General features: G+C 55.1%; 1 protein-coding gene across 1 annotated transcript in view; it reads left to right on the top strand.

The window, feature by feature from the left end:
• The first annotated feature begins 13882 nt into the window (after window positions 1–13882).
• ARRDC1 (arrestin domain containing 1) overlaps window positions 13883–19180 on the top strand; it is a 36707-nt gene continuing 31409 nt past the window's right edge. Inside the window, exon 1 of the mRNA XM_048325725.1 lies at window positions 13883–14066. Within this exon, the coding sequence (XP_048181682.1) occupies window positions 13949–14066 (118 nt within the window). The 5' untranslated portion in view covers window positions 13883–13948. The remainder of the gene's footprint in view (window positions 14067–19180) is intronic.

Genomic DNA, 19180 nt, shown 5'->3' with positions numbered 1-19180 from the left:
GCAAGTGCATTTTTCTGTGGCTCCTAGAGCTCCAAGGAGGTTTTAATTTAGGTGTTGCTGGTAGGTTGCAGCTACTGAGCAGCCTGGGCAGGAGCTGGAGGAGCAGAGCTGCTGGAGGATCCTTGAGGCAGGTGTCTGGAGCTACCTTGCCTCATTTTCTGGCCCAAAGGCCATCTCCTTCCATCGTGATCCCAAAGGCAAACAGAGCAGTGCGGGCTGAGCAAACAGCGGCCGGGGCAGCAGCTGGCGGGCGTTTACACAGGGTGTGTGCTGCTGAGTCAGCACAGCCAGCCTGGCCCCGGCACAGCCAGCGCAGCCCTCCCCTCTGGGTGCAGGAGGGGACCCTGGGGACATCCCTCCTGCTTCCTTGGTGAACCACAGGGTCATGGTGCAGCTCCTTGGGTTGGAGTCTCTTCACAAGGTAGAGGTCATAGATTTATTTATGGAATCACAGAGAGCTGTGGGTTGGAAGGGACCTAAAAGCCCATCCAGCTGCACCCCCTGCCAGGGGCAGGGACACCTTCCACTGTCCCAGGCTGCTCCAAGCCCTGTCCAGCCTGGCCTTGGGCAGTGCCAGGGATCATCCAGGGGCCGCCACAGCTTCTTTGGGCACCCTGTGCCAGGGCCTGCCCACCCTCCCAGGGAATAATTTCTTCCTAACATCAAATCTAAACCTACTCTCCTTCAGTTTGAAGCCATTGCCCCACACCCTATCAAATTCACAGGCACTTCCATGCAGATGGGTGTTAACAGCATCTCCAGTCCCAGACCCTCGGGTCACTCCACAATGCAGCTGTGGTGATGATGGGTGCAAGCACAGGGGCCACCCCTCTAACCCCAGGGACCTCTCAGTCAGGTCAGGCTTTTGGATCTGACCCAGCTGCAGTCACCAGTGGGGGGGGGTCACTGTCAGTGAGGGGAAGCAGCAGCGTGGACATCACCTGCAGTGCAGTCATGTGGATTCTGAAATGGGTTTTATGTTTATCCTTGAATCTGACACAGGTAACAACCTGGACTAAAGGTCTCTGAGTCCCTCCTGCAGGTCACAGTACTGCCAGTGGCACAGGGAATGAGTGGCACAGGGAATGGGAGATGGTCAAGCCCACAAGCAGCCAGGAGCCCTCAGTGCCTCTGAGCTGTTCAAGAGTAAATGGGACCCAGTCTGCACCCTAAAAAGGAATGATTTTCCTTCCACAAGTTGCTGTTTGGGATGTTTAATGTTTTTCATCAAAACCACAAGCCTGTCTTGCTTTCCTCTCATTTTTATGATGTCTCTAATGGGTAATTTGAGCACTGGGACAGCGACTAATGGATGCAGCTGGAAAATCGATAAAGAGCTAAATCAGGAGCGGAGAGACTCCTGTCTGCTTTGCTGGCTGTACCAAGGGCTGAAGTACTTCAGCTTTCATCACACTGTGCTGTACAGACACTAAGAAATTTGGGAATCGTGTGAGTTCACATTCCCAATGTGGAAACATCTGTGGCCGGACACAGCACCGTGGGACATCAAACATTTTGTGTCTCTGGCTCTCACCCTGTGGTTCCCCTCCAACCAAGGACCATCCTCTCCAGGGTAGGGTAGTGAGGCTCCAGGCGCAATCCAGGAGCTCTCCGAAAGCCACTCCCTGAGCTGGGATCAGTCCTGTCCCCACACGCCAGGAGCCACTGTGTGCTTGGAGACATTCCTGTTGTCCTCTGCCAAAACACACATCTTCTCACTTGTACTTTTTGAGGTCAAAATGGGTCAGAAAACACATGTCAGGGTTTTGGGTTTTTTCCTAAAGCAGAAGTGCTTCCCACCCACAGGGCCCTCAGCACAGGGGAAACAAGGACAACGGCACATTCCCACAAGGGCTTTTCCAATAGTTTTGCCGTGTTTACCTCTGTTGAAGGTGGGCTGCTGGGTTCAGCAAGGTACTGGGGATGGAGCCAGCCCTCGGGCTGAGGTTTGAGGCCATGGCAGAGGCTATGGTTTCCCCATCCCGTCCCCATCCACGGGTTGGACAACGCTGGGAGGAGACACACCCAGCATCTCCTGGTGCTCCATGCTGGGCTGCGATGGGTGGGAGTAGTGCCGGATCCCAGCTGGGATGCAGCCTGGAATGGGGCTGCTGGGGTGGGTCGGTGTTATCCAGGGCTCTCCCGAAGGATCTTCTGAGGTGCATGGGTCAGTGTTATCCAGGGCATTCCCGGAGGAGCATCCCGGGGTGGATGGGTGAGTGTTTTCCAGGGCATTCCCGGAGGAGCATCCCGGGGTGGATGGGTCAGTGTTTTCCAGGGCTGTCCCGAAGGGGCATCCCGGGGTGGATGGGTCAGTGTTTTCCGTGGCATTCCCGAAGGAGCATCCCGGGGTGGATGGGTCGGTGTTTTCCAGGGCATTCCTGAAGGAGCATCCCGGGGTGGATGGGTCGGTGTTATCCAGGGCATTCCCAGAGGAGCATCCCGGGGTGGATGGGTCGGTGTTATCCAGGGCATTCCCAAAGGAGCATCCCGGGGTGGATGGGTCAGTGTTATCCAGGGCATTCCCAAAGGAGCATCCCGGGGTGGATGGGTCGGTGTTATCCAGGGCATTCCCAAAGGAGCATCCCGGGGTGGATGGGTCAGTGTTATCCAGGGCATTCCCGGAGGAGCATCCCGGGGTGGATGGGTCGGTGTTATCCAGGGCATTCCCGGAGGAGCATCCCGGGGTGGATGGGTCGGTGTTATCCAGGGCATTCCCGGAGGAGCATCCCGGGGTGGATGGGTCGGTGTTATCCAGGGCATTCCCGGAGGAGCATCCCGGGGTGGATGGGTCGGTGTTATCCAGGGCATTCCCGGAGGAGCATCCCGGGGTGGATGGGTCGGTGTTATCCAGGGCATTCCCGAAGGAGCATCCCGGGGTCGATGGGTCGGTGTTATCCAGGGCATTCCCGGAGGAGCATCCCGGGGTGTCCCGGTGGTGGCACCTGCCGGGGCCGGGGGTGACAGGGACATTCGGGGGGCTGGTGCCCTCTGCAGGCGCGGACAGGGATCGCAGGGAGCAGCGCCCGATTTGGGCTGGGAAAATCCCCTTGGATCATCGGGTCCCACCGTTCCCCCAGCACTGCCAAGGCCACCACTAACCCATGTCCCCATGTCCCCAGGTCTCCATGTCCTCACATCCACACGGCTTTTAAACCCCTCCAGGGATGGTGACTACACCGCTGCCGTGGGCAGGGCTGGACAACCCTTTTGGTGAGGGGATTTTCCCTGATAGCCAACCTAAACCTCCCCTGGTGCAGCTTGAGGCTGTTTCCTCTCATCCTTGTTATCTGGGAGAAGAGACCGATCCCCGCGTGTCTTCACCTTCCTTTCAGGTGGCTGCAGAAGGTGCTGTGTAAAACATGGATTCCTGCCTCACGTATTTTTACCCTCTAATAAAGATGTTTGATAGCCAGAAATCCAGCAGCTGCCATAACACAGCGCAAGAGAAGTGACTATAACTAACAGACAATCTGGTCCCAGATCTGATTTGGCTTTCTTGCACCCTTACAGAAGGACAATTAAATATTAGGAGGTGAAGGAAAATAAATCTACTTAACACACTCCAAATCATTTCATGCTGCTGTAAAGCAAAATTCAAGTTAAGATGGGAGGAGTGAAACAGAACCTTTGCCTGCATCAACCAGAACTGTCAGCAATACTTTTAGGGAGAAAAGCACCACAGCAAACCAAAACATCAAACTTCTTTGGTTTAGGCTCAGGCTGTGCCCACCAGCCCCCAGGACCACCCTCACCCACGGGGCAGATACAAACCTTGTATTTCCACACAAGCACTCACAGATAGTGGCAAATTAAAACCCGTGGGGCTGTATCCAGCCCCCATCGCAGCCCTGGGCTGGAGGCACGGAGCTGGGTGCTGCTGAGGGACACATTATCCCTCAGGAAGAGTTTTCCCCAGGGCTGTGACTCAGCAGATGGATGAGAGACTCCAGGATGTGGCTCCAGAGGGTGACCAAGGTGGGACACATCCTCATATCCTCATCCAGGCATCCCCTGGGGTCCCTTCCTTCACCAAGCGCCCCAGGAAGGTGCTGCAGAGAGGCCGCCCGTGGTGGGTGAACATCGAGGCCACCCCATGAAAGGGAGCGACAGCGCAGGGGCTTGCACATTTCTCCCTTTTCAGAACTCTTTTTACCACTATAAATTCCATTACTTTGAATTTAGCCAAAGCCTTCGGGATTTAATTTTTTTTTCCAAGCCAGTTATAAAAAGGGCATTGGAATTACAATTCCAGTGCTAACAATAGCATTACTCAAAGCCGCTGCCCAGAAGTGGGGAGCTCTGGATAGAATAAAGACCTAAACTAAAATGTCAGTAATAACTCCTTTTTGTCCCTTCCTTGTCTTCCAGCCCACACAATCTGCTTGGGTCCGTCTATCTTAATGAGCATTAAAATGGTTTCAAATTAGATCTACAGAAAATTGAATTTTTTTCCCTCAAAAGCTTAGTCTGGCCTTTAAAGGCCACTGATCATATTTTGGTTTTGTGTGAGAGCATCTTTGATCTCAAAGGCTCTCAGCTCGCAGAGAGACGCAGCTCATTACCAGCAATTTGTTGCTGTTGGAATGCAAGTGGAGGGGGACAGGCACCATGGGGAGAGAGTCGGGGAGAGGTTTGGCTGGGGGGTCCTTGTCCCCAGACCCCACTAGCCCTGTGTGGCTCTCCTGGCCCCGAGTCTGGCCCCCAGGCTGGCAGGTGGGTGGTCACCAGGCTGGTCTGGGTTTGCAGCCAGCTGCTCTCAGCTTGGTTTGGTCCCCAAAAATGTGGGATGAAAGAGCCCCATGAGCCCGACCCGAGCTCCAGGTGGGCCGTTTGTGGAGTCCTCGGGGACACCCCCGGTGACAGCAATGTCTTACTGAGATGCAGCAGTTACCTGGCAATGCACAATGGCTTTTCTTGTATTGCTGCTGCTAAACCCCCTCTCCACACCTGGGCTGGGGCTCGGTCCCAGTGATGCCTTGAGAGACCTCCCAGAAAGAGAGACTAGACAGGAGCAAGGGAATAAAGGCAGGTATTTATTTGAAAGGCCTTCAAAGGTACCCGTGGGGAGCCAGAGGCCACTGCCAGGATGGACCCCAAGGTGGACCCCAGGTCACGAGTTCTTCACTCTTTTATAGGTTTGGTTCATTGGCATAGCAGGGTTAATTCTCCAATTAAAGCTCCAGTTTCCCCCACAGCTTATCCCCCCCTTAGCAGCTCTTTGGTTTATACTTTTGGTGTAGGAAAGTCTAGGTATCCTTGGAGAGCAGGGCCAGAGAGGCTTTGTTATGTCTGCCCAGCACGAGAGAGCAGAAGTGAACAGGCTCCAAGAAACTCCAGAGTCACACACCAGGCAGTGCAGGACTGGAAAAATATAAGGGTTAAAACCTAAGGCATCACCAGGGGCTCTGGGGAAGGGGTCAGGCTGCCCGAGACCTGCTGCTCCCTCTCTGCTGGGAAGATGCAGCAATCAGACTTTCCAGGAAAGCCCGTTACCATGGCAGGGCTCAGCTGCTGCCGCTGCAAAAAAAAAAAAAAAACAAACCAATCTAGATGGTGCAAAGCTGAGCAATCCTGAGCACTGCGGTGCCCTCGCTGTCTAGGGGTGTTTGTAGGGCACAAATGGCCTCAGGGTGAGCAGTTGGGGTTAAGTTGGGGCTTGCTCCTGGGTGTAAGAGGAGTCATCAGGCCTGGGAGAGAAGGCAGCAGAAGCTGTGACGCTGCAGAGCAGATCTGCCGCCTGCCCCCACCACAGTCCTGCTTGTCTCAGTCACACTGGGATGGGCAGAGTCCCCGTGAGGTCACAGCAGCACTTTGATGGTTGACTCGAGAAAGTTCTGCAAAGAATGCAGCTGCCCCAGGTGTTCCTAGAGCAGCCTCCTCAAAGGAGTCCTTAATGAACTGCAGCAGCTCCCTCTGCTCGCCCCAGCACCCCTCCTGAGCTCTCAGTCCTACTGATGGGGGAGCAGGGCCAGGGAAGCCATCACAGGCACCCACCAGCTGCAGGCTGGGAGCTGCATGGGGTGTCAGACCTCCAACAGGCGTTAATGGCCATGACCAGCCCAATTCAAGGGCCACAAAGCAAATGGCTGTCGTTGCTGCCTGGTCACTTGGTGAGAACACATCGTAGACCTCCCTTCATCTGCTTTACCTGCCACCAGCTCAGCTGGCAGTGGCACGGGCTGTGCTGTCCAGCACGTGGTTCTGGCATGGGCAGGGACTCACCTCTTGAGAGCAGCGCTGTGGCAGGGTGTGGATGGGGAAGGCATCGCTGCTGCCCTGGCAGTGGAGGATGTTTTAGTGCTGCCTCCCGCTCTGGCCAGGGCAGGTTTGTCAGGTGTGACTCACCTGCCGCGTGACGGCTCTGGCTGGCCTCGGGGCGGTGACCTTTGAGTCTGGCGGATTAGCTCATGGAAACCCAAATAATGACTCGAGAAAGGGAAATACCTGGTGAGGGACAATTCCCGGGCAGCCCCGATGAGCAGGGGTAGGAACAGCAAGGTGTGGTGGGGGGGACAGCTGTGCTCCCCTGGCTTTTTCCCCCAGCATCCCCGTCTGATGCAGCCAGCCAGCAAACTCCTTTGGAAAGCATTACTTCACAAAGAAAAATGTGCCGAGGCTGATGATGCCCTCCGGCAGAGGCAGAGCGCTGCTTCAGCAGCAGCTTGGGCTGAGAGATTAACTCCTTCCCCTGCACGCCTGGCTCGGGCTGCTTTTCTGGTCCTTGTGTCAGCACTGCTGGGGTACCATCCTGACCCTTACCCAGGCCCTGGGTGATGGGAAGGGCTCCGCACGTAGCCTTACACCATGGAGGGGTGGTTTTGTTTGGAAAGGGACCCTTGGCTGTGTCACCAGGTGTTGGTTGGGCTGTTCACTCCATGAGCCACTCACATCAGCAGGTGGAGGGGGGTCCGTGTCACCCTGAGCCTTGCTCCTCAGGATGCATCTGCTCCTGCACCAAGCCATAGTTTGGCTCAGACATCCTGCTCCAGGATGTGCCAAGAGGGCTGCTCTCTGCATTCCTGCAGGAGCAGCTGCTGGGACATGTTTCTCCATGCTGGGGATTGCTTTATTTCGCTCTGGACACATGGAGTACTGGTGACAAGCAGGAAAATTAAGTGTTTTTCTCAGCAGCGGGGTGGGGAGATGTGAGCTGAGAGAGGGAGTGGGACTCTCTGTGAGCTGTCACAGATAGCCAGGTGTGGGAGAGAAGGAGGGGTGTTTGTGGGGTTCCTGCACCCCAGGGTTCTCCAGCTTTGTCACTGATGTGACCCTTGGTGCACAATCTCCTGTCCCCGGACACGCGCTCCTGGGTTGTGTGGAGGGTTGAGGGCTTTCTGGGGGATTTCTTGGTGACTTTTGTCCCTGGCATGTAGGTCAGGGGCCATGCCACAGCTTTTTACCAGCTGGAATTGGGACATCTGGGCTTCTTGAGTGAATTAATCCTAGCACAGGGCTGTTGAGCCACGCAGAGATTGAATCCTCTGGTTGGCAGCTATGGTCGTCTCATGACACCATTGTCGTCACTGGCTCTCTGTCACAGGCTGTCTCCCCTACAGCCAACCATGTGGGAGTGTTCCTCAGCCATTTCTGGGAGGAATTCAGTGGATTTAGGTGAAAGTGCTGCAGGAGGTGTGGACCTTGCCTGGGAGTCGCTAATAAGATGTCACTTCCCTGGTGGTGAGTCTATGGTGGAGAAGTGATCTGCCCACCGAGAGGGATGGGATCAAACATCAGGAGTGCGTGAAGAGCTGTTGGCTGGGTCCATGGCGGGTCAATGTCCCGGGCAGCCATGCTGAGATGTTACAGGAGAAAAGGGAAGTAGAAGAACTGGGCAGTGAAGGGGAGGAAAGCATGAGAGCCAGGACAAATACAGGATCCAAATTTCTTGCACCTCAGGTGGTGTCAGGCAGGGTTAGTGATCGCGTGCTGCTGGACCCTCTGCCTGCCCAGGACATCTCTTGGGATGGCAGACACCTGGGGATGGAGCTGCCCTGCACAGGTTTCCCTGGAGGAATCCCCATGACCCTTGACCTCAGCCTGCTCCTACGTGTGTAACAGCAACTGCTGCCTTTCCCTGGCCTTGATAAACCTGGTGTAATTCTTGTTGTGGTCCTGTGCAGGGCCAGGAGCTGGACTTTGATAGTCCTTGTGGGTCCCTTCCAGCTCAGGATAGTCCATGAGTCTATGAAATGTCATTTTGCAGTGAGTGACAAATGCAAAATCCTGAGTGGTGCTGGAGTATGAGAGTCCAGCCTGTGGTTTCAATTTTTTCTCAGGCAAGGTCCCACTGGGATCACTGAGGTCGAGTGAGTGAATCCTCCTATTCCCACAGTCTGTAAGTTGTGCAAACTGCTGTCCCTGCAGATGCTGAACCCCATGGGGAAGGGAGGACAAGCATCCCACCATCCAATCCCTCTCCCCAGGCCCACGCTGAGCAACGGGAACTCTTCCAGCAAAGGAGAGTAGAAATCCAGGCAGTGCAATTAGAATTATAATAATAGTAATTAATGCCTTGCCTCTCTCTAAGGATTTTCTAGTGAGGCTTGCCAAGTGCTGGCTGGGCATTGACTGATCAAAGCCACAGCACCCACATGAAAGGGATGGGTGCCAGCTGGGCCACGGGACCTCAGTGCCTCAGCTGGGGACTCGCTCTCCCTGCCCTCACCTTCCTCCGTGGTTTGGAGGGGAAGATTAGGAAGAGCTGCTTTAAGAATCCCAGGGATGACGGTTAATGGATGGGGGAGAAGACCAGGTCTGGGGCACTCTGTGTGTTACCCAGGGGTGCTCGTCTGGCCCCAGTGATGTGAGCTAAAGGGCCTGTGAGTGTCTCTGTGTGCAGGGGCATAAATGAGCTCTAATGCATCGACTCCTGTCTGTGCACGTGTCTGTATGTGGGAGGCTGCTCCTGCACACACGTTTCAGTCGACACACAAATGCCAGTCCGTGGGCTTGCACAGACACAAGCCAGCACAGTAACACAGGGGCTGGAGAACATGCTTTACAGGGAGAGGCTTGAAGATCTCAAATCACTCCGTTTACCACAGACATTGAGAGGTGTCTTTATTCTGATGTGTAAACACTGTCACAAGGAGAAAGGACGTGGTGCCAAAGGACCCTTTAACATCTGAGAACAGCAGAACAAGAAGCAAGGGCTGAAGCTGCTAAAATTGGTCTGAAGAGCAGGTGTGCACGCTGGCACAAAGGGGATGAGCAGTGGAAGCAAGCTGCCAGGGGCATGGCAGGGTTCCTCTCACTTGGTGAAGGGCAGTCCCTCTGGTGTCTCAGCCAAGTTATTCCATAATCAGGCACTCGGTGTGAGGGTAAGCCAGTGTTATTTGTTATGCTGTTAGAGCCCCTTACATTTCAGCCTCTTTCTTACTCCTTGAGGCCTGGGGCACTGTCTTGGGGTACAGGGTGGTGAAGCATCTGTGGGATGGAGCCCAAAGCAGCTGCCCGGCCTCCTTGCAGAGCCCCTGAGCAGTGGTGCCTCCTGGCTCTGCACTGTGAGTTGTTTCTGGTCGCTTTCTGCTCTCCTCTCATCCTCCCAGGGGTTGGGCTGTGGTGGGGCTGGTGGCCCTTGTGTCTGGGAGGCTTGCTGAGACCAAGGGGCACAATAGGCAGGCGGAGTTCCAGGAGCACTGGGGAGCTGCTGCAGAGCCCTGGGACATTGTGCCAGAGTTGCCTAGAGAAGCCGTGGCTACCCCTGGATCCCTAGAAGTGTCCAAGGCCAGGTTGGACTGGAGCAACATGGTCTGGTGGAAGGTGTCCCTGTCCATGGCAGGGGATGGAATGAGATGGTCTTTAAGATCCCGCCCAACCCAGTCTATAATTCTATCACATCTTGATCCCAGAGATTTGTACGCCGCTGGTGGGACGTTCAATTCCAACTCCACCCTTGGGGAAGCTGCCTGGGAGCTGCCTCGCAGATGACCCCACAGAAGGGGGATCGGGGGCTTTGGCTGTGGCCTCCTGCGAGGAGAGGGAGGGTGTGCAGGAAGGTGTGGCTGAACGGTACCACCTCTGCCTAAACTGCTGGGAGGTGTCAGCCTGAAACAGATGAGTTATTGTTATTGCTGTTGGTATCAGATGACGTAGTTGACTGGCCAGCAAATCAGCTGAGAAGCGGTGAGGCACTGAGTGAAGCAGGGAAATCATTTAGAAAGGTAATAAACCTATGTGTAATATAAACGTATCAGGGTAATGGATTTTACTTACACAGGAATACAGAACGGCTGTCAGTGGTGTATGTAGCACAGGGAGCCCTCCATAACAGTTCACATCTGTGTATTTTAGCTCGAGGGAAACTTAAGAAACCTAAAAGCCAACTTCCACAAAGCTCTGCTGCTTTATTTCCCCCTCCATCACAGCCACTCCGGTGCCTGCCCTTATGGGGTGTGGTGGGCTCACACAAGTCACGCCCTCGCCAACCCCAGAAGGAGGGGGGAGAGGCTGGAAAAGCAAAAGCAAGAGAATTTGAGGGCGGAGAGAAAGATTCATCTTGTAACAGGAGAGCAGGAGAACCTCTGGGTGTCTCCACGGTGCCGGGCAGCACCGGCCAGGCTCGCCCCTCTCCCCTGCAGCCACGAACCGCGGAGCGCCGGGCAGGTGGAAATGACCTCACAAGATACAAAGTGCCCCGGGGTAACAAAGTGCTGCTGCCTCACCCAGCTGCGCTCACATCATTAACCCGGCATCACTCACGGCCCAGGTATGCCCAGGCATTTCCGCGGTGCCTCTCCCTGAGCAGTCCCGGCTCCTCTCGCTCAGCTCAGCCTCAGTGCAGGGGGAACTGAGGCACGGTCAGGCGGAGCTGTGCCTCCTCCGTGTCACCAGGCGCAGCTGGAAACTCCTGGAAAGACAAGAGGGGAACAAATTCAAGTCACAAACAATGTCTGTGACTTAATGATGGAGTCTTGTGTGCCTTGCACTTGCAGTCACAGCTGAGCCCTCCGTGGGCACATTTTGCCCACATGTGACACCACTCACAGCTGCTCTCCCAGCACCTGTGGTTGGAGCTTGTCTGTGCTGCTGGCAAAGCATGGCTCAGGTGATGCTCAGGTGAGGGGGATCTGAAAGGAAAATTTTATTCTAAAGCTTGTCTTGACATGTGTTTTTCTTCTCTCTTTTTAAATCTCCCTTTTAATAAGGGGAAAAAGAGGAAGGCAGAGCAGACAGAATGTAGAGGAAGTGTGAATTCCCACCACAACAACAAAACTCTTCAAAACAATTTTTTTTTTTAAAGCAAAACAATAGTCAGAAATATCAGAAAGCAAATTGTGGCAGTTTACCAAAAACCCTTAGCTTACTTTTTTTTTTTAACTGCTCTGAGTTTTAACTCCAGTGACTCCTCACACAAGTAGATAAGAGCAATGACTCTGGGGCATGGGCAGGTGAGCAGGGAGGCAGAAATGTAAATACACGTTTTGACTGCAATGAGTAAAATCCTCCTGAATCTGGCATCACCGGGGGCATGACGGGTGCCCTGGCACTGCAGGCATTGAATACATTGAATTATAGAATCCCAGAATCACAGACTGGTTTGGGAACTTAAAGATCATCTTGTCCCACCCCCTGCCATGGGCAGGGACACCTTCCACTATCCCAGGGTGCTCCAAGCCCTGTCCAGCCTGGCCTTGGACACTTCCAGGGGTCCAGGGGCAGCCACACTTCTCTGGGCACCCTGTGCCAGGGCCTCACCTCCCTCTAAGTAAAGATTTTCTTCCTAACATCCAATCTAACCCTGCTCTGTCAGTTTAAAACCACTGCCCCTTGTCCTGTCACTATCTGCCTGTATAAAAAGTCTCTTCCCGTCCATGTTTTAAGCCTCCTTAAGGTACTAGAAAGCTGTAATGGGGTCTCCCCGAAGCCTTCTCTTCTCCATGCTCCAATTATATCCCTCTAGTTACATTTTACAGACCGCTGTACACAGCGTAGCTGTGATCCACGGATGGGTCAATGCTGTGGCATCGCTGCTGGCCATGACATGACAAGGGACCCTGTGTATCTTAGCACAAATCCTTGCAGTACTGTAGCTGTACCTGGGTGCTTTTGTTCAGCTCCTGGTGCAGGAATCCTTTGTATTCACATCGTGACCTTGAGCGAGAAACTTTGCTGTGCTTAAAATTAACTTCTCTGCAAACATGGTGCATAAACCTCCAGAGAAGTTGCAGCACGGCACGAGGGGCTCAGGTTTGGTGAAGGGTTTTTCTAACCTGAGTTGTCACATGTGTGGTGTCCCTCTGGGGCAAGGGTGCCAGTGCTGCCCCAGGGATGGGGTGGCCCCAATTGTGCACCAAGCCATGAGCCTTTGGCCACTTGCCATGGGGTAAGAGGGTTCAGTAAAATCTGCTGTAGCTCAGGGTGTTTTCACTCCCCCCTAACCCCCCCTTCTCCTAATTTGTTTGGTTTTGCTGGCAGAGCTAAACAGGGGCTGCAGAGACTGATGAAAAAGGCTGCAGGCTCGTCTTACAAAATAAAAAGGCTGGAGCAAATTGGCGTGCCTAGCCTGGGAAAACAAAAGCTAAGGGCAGCACAAGGAGAGCGGTGTGCGGATGGATCCCAGGGTACGCCCTGCGGGAGGAGATGAGCTGCAGAAAGCCTTGGCACAAGACTGTTGAGTGTCTGTAGCCTGTGACTACACGCAGCCTGGAAACAAGAGGTAGTTCTTAAACAGCAGAGGAGGGAGAGCTTGGAAAGGTTTCCCAGCAGGAGCCCTGTGTGCCCGGAGCACACGAACTCCTTTGGTGCCTTGTGAGGGGTTTCAGGTTGCAACAGCCACCATAAGGCAGCACGGAGGGTCCCACAGCCCCGCATACCCAGGCTGGTGTCACCGCGGGGGCCGTGGGAGGACGTCTGTCTGTCCAGCCAGGTCCGTGCTGGGTGTGCTCTGCAGATAACAGCTCCTTTTACACTTATTCATTCCGCTTGTGTACACAGCCTGCTCGCCAGCAGCCGGGAGGTGCCTTTTCCCGGTGCTGCCTTTGGTGTGGGTTTTACAGATGGTTTCTATTCAATCAGGCAGAACTCAGGGGTGTGTCTATGGCAAGTGTATGAAGTGTGCTGGTCATCCCTGGCTTCATGGAACACCCTGACCTTCACCCACTGATTCACAGGGAGCATGAAGCTGTGAAGGACTCCTCAGCCCCAGTCCCAGGTGGCTGTCAGGTCCCTTGTATTTGCCTCTTACTGGACACTTAAAGTGATTGGGGTTATGAAAACAGGAGCAGGGAGAGGTGACAGCTGGCCCTGGAGAATTACAGGGAGGACATGAGATTAGAGGGAGCAGGGATCACCAGGAGGCAAGATGGCCCCGTGCTGGGCAGCCGGCTCCTTCCCTCACAGCCTGACCCCAAAACTGGCTCCTTCCCTTATAGCAGTCAGGGATCCATCACCTGTTCCTTCCCTCATAGCCTGACCCCACAAAAGGCCCCTTCCCTTACAGCCCAGCCCCACAAACAGCTCCTTCTCTTACAGTAGTCAGGGATCCATCAGCTTCCCCTTGCTTCATAGCCTGACCCCACAGCAGTCAGGGATCCATCAGCTGCTCCTTCCCTTACAGCCCAGCCCCACAACCTGTTCCTTCCCTCAGCAGTCAGGGATCTATCAGCTTCCCCTTCCCTTGCAGTTCAGCCCTACAACCTGCTCCTTCCCTCACCAGTCAGGGATCCATGACCTGCCCCATCCCTCACAGCCCAGCCCCACAACCTGCTCCTTTCCCTCAGCCTGGTCGCATAATTGGCGCCTTCCCTCGGCACTCAAGGACCCACCAGCCGCCCCCGCTTCGCCGCCCGGCCGCTGCCCCGTGCCTCAGGCCCGCCCCGCTCCCTCAGCGCGGCCGGGGCGGGGCGGGCGCGGGGCGGGTCCCGCCCGCCGGGGCAGGCACAGCGCGGGCCGCAGGTACGGAGGGAGCCGGCGAGCGCAGCGGAGCGGCCGGGCCGGCGCGGCCATGGGGAAGGTGCAGCTCTTCGAGATTCGCCTGGGCGACAGCCGCGTCGTCTACAGTCCCGGAGAGCCGCTGGCCGGCACCGTCACCGTGCGGCTCTCGGGCTCGCTGCAGTACCGAGGTGAGCCCGCGGCCTGCCGTGCCCTGCCGTGCCGTGCCCGCAGCCCGCGGGGTCACACGGCGGTGCGGATATCTCGGGGCGGGGGGGTTCACGGGCTGCCCTGGCCCGCGGGACGCCGTGGGGATGGTGCCGGAGAGCAGACGGGTTCCCTTCTCCGGCTCTGGGGACCGGCAGCTCCAGGGCTGCCCCATCGCTGCTGCCCCTGCTGCCATGCGGCGGCCGGGAGGGGCTGATGGGAGCAACCTGCTGGATTATTTCCTCCTCCGCTTCCTCCTCTTACTTTTTGCTCCCATCCCATAAATAAGCAAACACCCTCCCCACCCCCTTCCCAAAACAACCCAGCGCGGGGCCGTGCCACGGCAGCCTCCGGAGCTGGCGGGTGCCCAGGGTGGCAGCGGGAGGTGGTGGAGGAGCTCGGCCGCCTCGTTCTGCTCTCCCGGAGCCCTGCGGCTTCCCAGGGCTGCTGGCATCGCCCCCGAACCTGGTGCCCCTGGGTCGGACGGAGTCCGAATGTGTTAGGGCCGGGCGATGGGAGGAGTGGGCGCTGTCGTGTCCCGGTGGGCAGCAGCCCTGCCCCGACGGGAGGGAGGAGATGGGCGATGCTGCGTCCTGGCAGGAGCCGTACCCACCCACCGGCTCGCAGGCAGCCGCGTTGTAACATCTCGAATGAACTCGGACGTTTGAGTTGTGGCTGTACGAGTCTGGGAGATGTCCAGGCTGTGTACGAGGTCCTGTGTGTGCCGGAGGAGAGAGTGCCCGCCGGGCAGGAGTGCTCTGCAGCAGGAGCTGTTTGGGTACGGGGTGGCTGTTGCTCCACGCGAGGCTCAGGCCGTGCTCGTGGCGGGTGCAGCCCGTCAGGACAGAGGGATGGGGCTGGACTGCAGGGAAATGAGCTGCTGGGCTCGGATCATCCAAACTGGGAGCTTCCTCCCCCGCCTTAGAGAAGTCATTCGCATTTGCAAGTCAGCTTTCTGCTCAGTGCTGTGGAAATGTGAACCGATTTGCTGTTTTCCCTGAGGTCTTGCTTGCTTCTCGTGTGTGCGTGCTGCTTCCTTTGTAACAAATTATTGGAGGGGGAAAAAAAGACCAAGTAATGTAAAATGTGAAATCTCTGTTCAAGAGCTGTCAGCCTGGATGATGGTGCCTATGCTTGCCTGTGTCTTGCTTTTGCGAGCACCTCTCTCAGTTGTCTGCAATAGCTTTTTGGAAGCTCCTTGTGGAAAAAAGTATCTAGGACAAGTGCAGACTTGTAGCCTGTTTAACTCCTGTCAGAGCAGAACAGTTGCAGATCCAGTGTTTATCTCCTCGGAGAGTACTCCCAGATGCACTACTTTCAGCAAAATGTTCTTAATGAAGTCTGGCTGGCTTCCCTCCTCGGCCCATCCCATTGACTTCCATCCGTTCCTGAAGGTGCTTCTTGGGAGGGACAAGAGTTTAGCCTTGGAGGGTTTGGTGTGCTGGCCCCCTGTGCTGCCAGCTGGCCACGGCTACACCTTGCTGCTGCTTCAACAACTCCCATTTGGAGAGGACCTGGCAGGTTCTGCTCTACACCAGCTCTTCTTTGCTTCCTGGTGGTGTTGTCTAGACCTTCTTTATGCTTCCTGATTGCTTTGATTCTGAGAAGCATCAGGGTCTGGTGTTAAGTACAGGTCCTGAACTCAGGAGGGGTTTTGCGGTGGGATCTGGTGTTTGGTGCTAGTGCAGGGATTTTAGTAAAAGCTGGGGCAGCTGAACTCTAGGAAAGCTGGCAGAAGCGTCGAGCCAAAATCTGAGGTGGGCTCCATGTTGTTGTTTCTGCTGTGCTGAGGTCACCTAAGCAGCTCTTTTAGGCTGAGTTTCCCGTACAGTGGCTTCATGAGCTGGGGTAGAAACTTTCCATTACTGGTGTGTGAACTCACCCAGTTAAGTCACATTTGGATGTGAAACCAACTCCTGCCAAGCACAAGGTGACTCTTTGCTGTGTGTTCTCCCTCTTGCTGTGTATCTTATGGTCTCTGGCATTTAAACCCATCACACTTGCCTGGGATCTCTTGGGCACCCTCTCCTTCTTTCTGCATGAAGGAAATGTCTCACCCTTAGAGAAAGAGGCTGATACAGCTGCTGAAACATCCTTTTGGTGCAACAGCAGGTTACCTGCTGAAATAGATCTTAAAGAGACTTGTGAGGCCTGTTGAGCTCTGTGGGCTCAGCACTGGAGGGATCAGACAACCTGACATGCTCTGGCATCCTGCTGGGCTGTGGGGAGAGCTGGGTGGCATCAATTTATCTTACATTGTATACACTTCACCCCCACCCCCCACCTGTGGCCAACTGTGGCTTTCCAGACTAACAAACTGCTCCCAGGAGAAGACGCCAAGTCCTCACCCCTGGCAGGCCTGGCCCACAACACCACGGTTTGGTGCTTTCCATTTCCTGAGCCAGGCGAGTCCGGTGCGGTGACTTCTCGGTGCTGTGGTGTGTGAGATCACAGCCGGAACCAGCCTGCAGGTGACTCTTCACACGGTAACTTCTGGCTCTTGAAAATTACACCTTCTGAAAGGTGACAGTGCAAACAAACAGAGCTCGTTGTGCCTTGCTAAACATGCGAGAAATCTTGGGTCATAGGACAGCGTAGCTGGGGACACACCTTTTGGGATCATAAATGTTCCCACTTATGCTGGCGTCAGTGCCTGCTGAGTAGCAACGAGGGCTGTTCAGGAGCACATCATCTTCAGCTGACCTTGCAGCACCAGCACAAATACCGACTGGTCCTTGGTGACCCACGTGGACCTTCTGAGGAGCCACACTTCTTCCTGTGCTTGTGCCAGGCTGAAGGACCTTCCCAGAAAACTTTTGAGCCTCAGGGGAGAGTGCTGATGGAAATGGAGAATTCCTAATCATTGTGCCTGGCTTGCTGGGTAAATCATCAAACGTATGTGTACAAAGAATAATTAATCTTACAGGAAGCTTGCGCAGGGACAGCTGGAGATGGAGTTAATTTGGGAGGAGGGAAGCCAGATCATTTGGAGCAGGGCAGGCAGTCCTGGTTGCCGGCAGGAGCGTGCAGGAACAAAGACTTGTGCTGCCTGGAGATGCTGGAGCACTTTCCTCTCAACTCTGTGCCTTGCAGGGGCCATGTGGATTTTTTCGGTCCCACCTGCCATTCAGCGAGGCTCCAGCAAGCGTAATGTTAAAATAACAGCCCTCTGTGCCAGGTCACCGAGAGTAAAGAAACAGCAAGTGCTTTCCGGAACAGATTTCAGCACTTTGCTATTCTCCACTCTGTTATTTGGCTGTCCAGGTTTATGCAGGAATGACTTGACTTTAAAATTATTCCCTTAGACTACAAAGCTCCAGACACAAGTACCTGTGTCTGTTCATGCTCTAGAAATACGGATACATAATTCCCGTTTCTGCAGAGAGCCTGTGAACCATAATTTTCTTGTCTGATCTTAAATACAGTAAATATTCTCACTTCTCATATGGAGAACAGAGAAAGCTGGTGGTGAAGGGGGTTGCAGATCAGGGCACTGGAATCCTGAGTCATGTGTCCGAACTAAAAGCTAACTTCTGTTCCTTGGAAGGGCTGTAGGGTGAAGTTTGGGTTTGGTGGTTCTGATGTGTCTCTAACCTGTGCCCTTCCTGAGGGGAAGGAATGACACCAAAGGACTCTGTTGGCCACGATTCTCCTGCCACTTGACCTCTGATACAGTGGAAGACATTGTTCGTGCAGGAAGGCTGTGGCTTGGGAAGGTGCTGGGGAAAAGGTGGATTCAGTCCCTGTACAGTGGTCTGGCTCTCTCCCGAGTCAGAAGTTTGTCTGTGAAGGAGGATTGGAAATCCCTGTGCTGGCAGCACAGATCACCCGCCCACCATTGGGGCAGCAGGGACCCCATGGCTGGTCCCTGCTTTGGGGTGCAGTGTGGAGAGGGAGCGTGGTCCGCGGAACTGAGCAAGGCCTGGGGGTTTGGAGGGCAGGAGCGGCTCCATCACTCTCCCTGGTGATCCTGGCAATGTCCCATGAGGTCCTCAAGCTGCTGGTATCCACCAGCAGCACTGGGTGCCAGGATGCGGCAAGGCTGGCACTGCTGCACAGGAATGCTCGTGGATGGCTGCAAGCATCACTCCTGCAGGCTGGATGGCTCCTGCTGTAGGGGAGCTGGATTAACTTTCTTTTCTCATTGTGTGAAGCGAGACAGCGGGGAGCTGTGTGGCCAAGTCTGTCTGAGGCTGGGGAACAAAAGAGGGATTTTTGCTCTCCTGGCTGGCTTGCTGCTAGAGCTCCAACTTCTCTGGAGTCAATAACTAATCACGAGATGGGTTTGTGTCTCTTGTCGCTGCAGTGAGCCACTCTCCGCTGCCTCCCCCCGCCCGCGCACCACTTGTGCTCAGCTGAAAAACTATTTGCTGCTTTTCTTGGCGAGGAGACATGCCACGGCCTCCCATCCCTTGTTTAACAAAATGGGAGGACAAGTGGAGTGGAGTTCTGTCTGTCTGATTTGCTTCCAAGTGTGACAAGTGGGGTGTGAGTGCTTATATCTTCCCTGGGGCAGCGCAGAGCTGTCAGAGATGTAGCTTGTCTTTCAGGGCTGGACTCAGGTAGGCGATAGGGAGGCTCCCTGGCTGGGAGGAGGAAGCCTGTGGGTTTCCATCCCTCTCCTCCCAAGGCAGCTCCCTATCCCAGGCTGTGTTGGGCGAGGAGCGGCAGCCCGGGAGGCGCATGGACGGGCGCGCTCTGCTCAGAGGGTGCTGCAGAATACTTTGTGCTGAAAGTCATCCCCAGCGAAGAAGTAGGTGTGTAGAAGACACAGAGCTGTCACTTGACTTGGTGAAGTCTTGCTAGAGGCTCTCACGGCCAGTAAGAGGAGGATGGACACGTGGATCATCCTCTGCTGTCTGGAGAGGGGATGCTCAGGCCCTTCCAAGAGAAGAAGGGAGTGGGGTGATTGGGTTATGCTGCAGGGCTGCTGCAGACCTGACCCGTGCCAAAGCACAGAGAAAGGTGCTCTGCCAGGCATTGGGGAAGGTCTTTTCCTTCTCCTGCTCAGGGCAGCTACTCCTGAAATGGCCTGGCAAACACATCAGTGCTGGGCTTTGGTTTGGTGCCTCTTTTCTTGAGGGCTGATTGCTGAGAT

This window comes from Corvus hawaiiensis, chromosome 21, assembly GCF_020740725.1.
Source record: "Corvus hawaiiensis isolate bCorHaw1 chromosome 21, bCorHaw1.pri.cur, whole genome shotgun sequence".
NCBI lineage: Eukaryota > Metazoa > Chordata > Aves > Passeriformes > Corvidae > Corvus > Corvus hawaiiensis.
The sequence above is the reverse complement of the archived record's forward strand: the minus strand, read 5'-3'. Positions and strand labels throughout refer to the sequence as shown.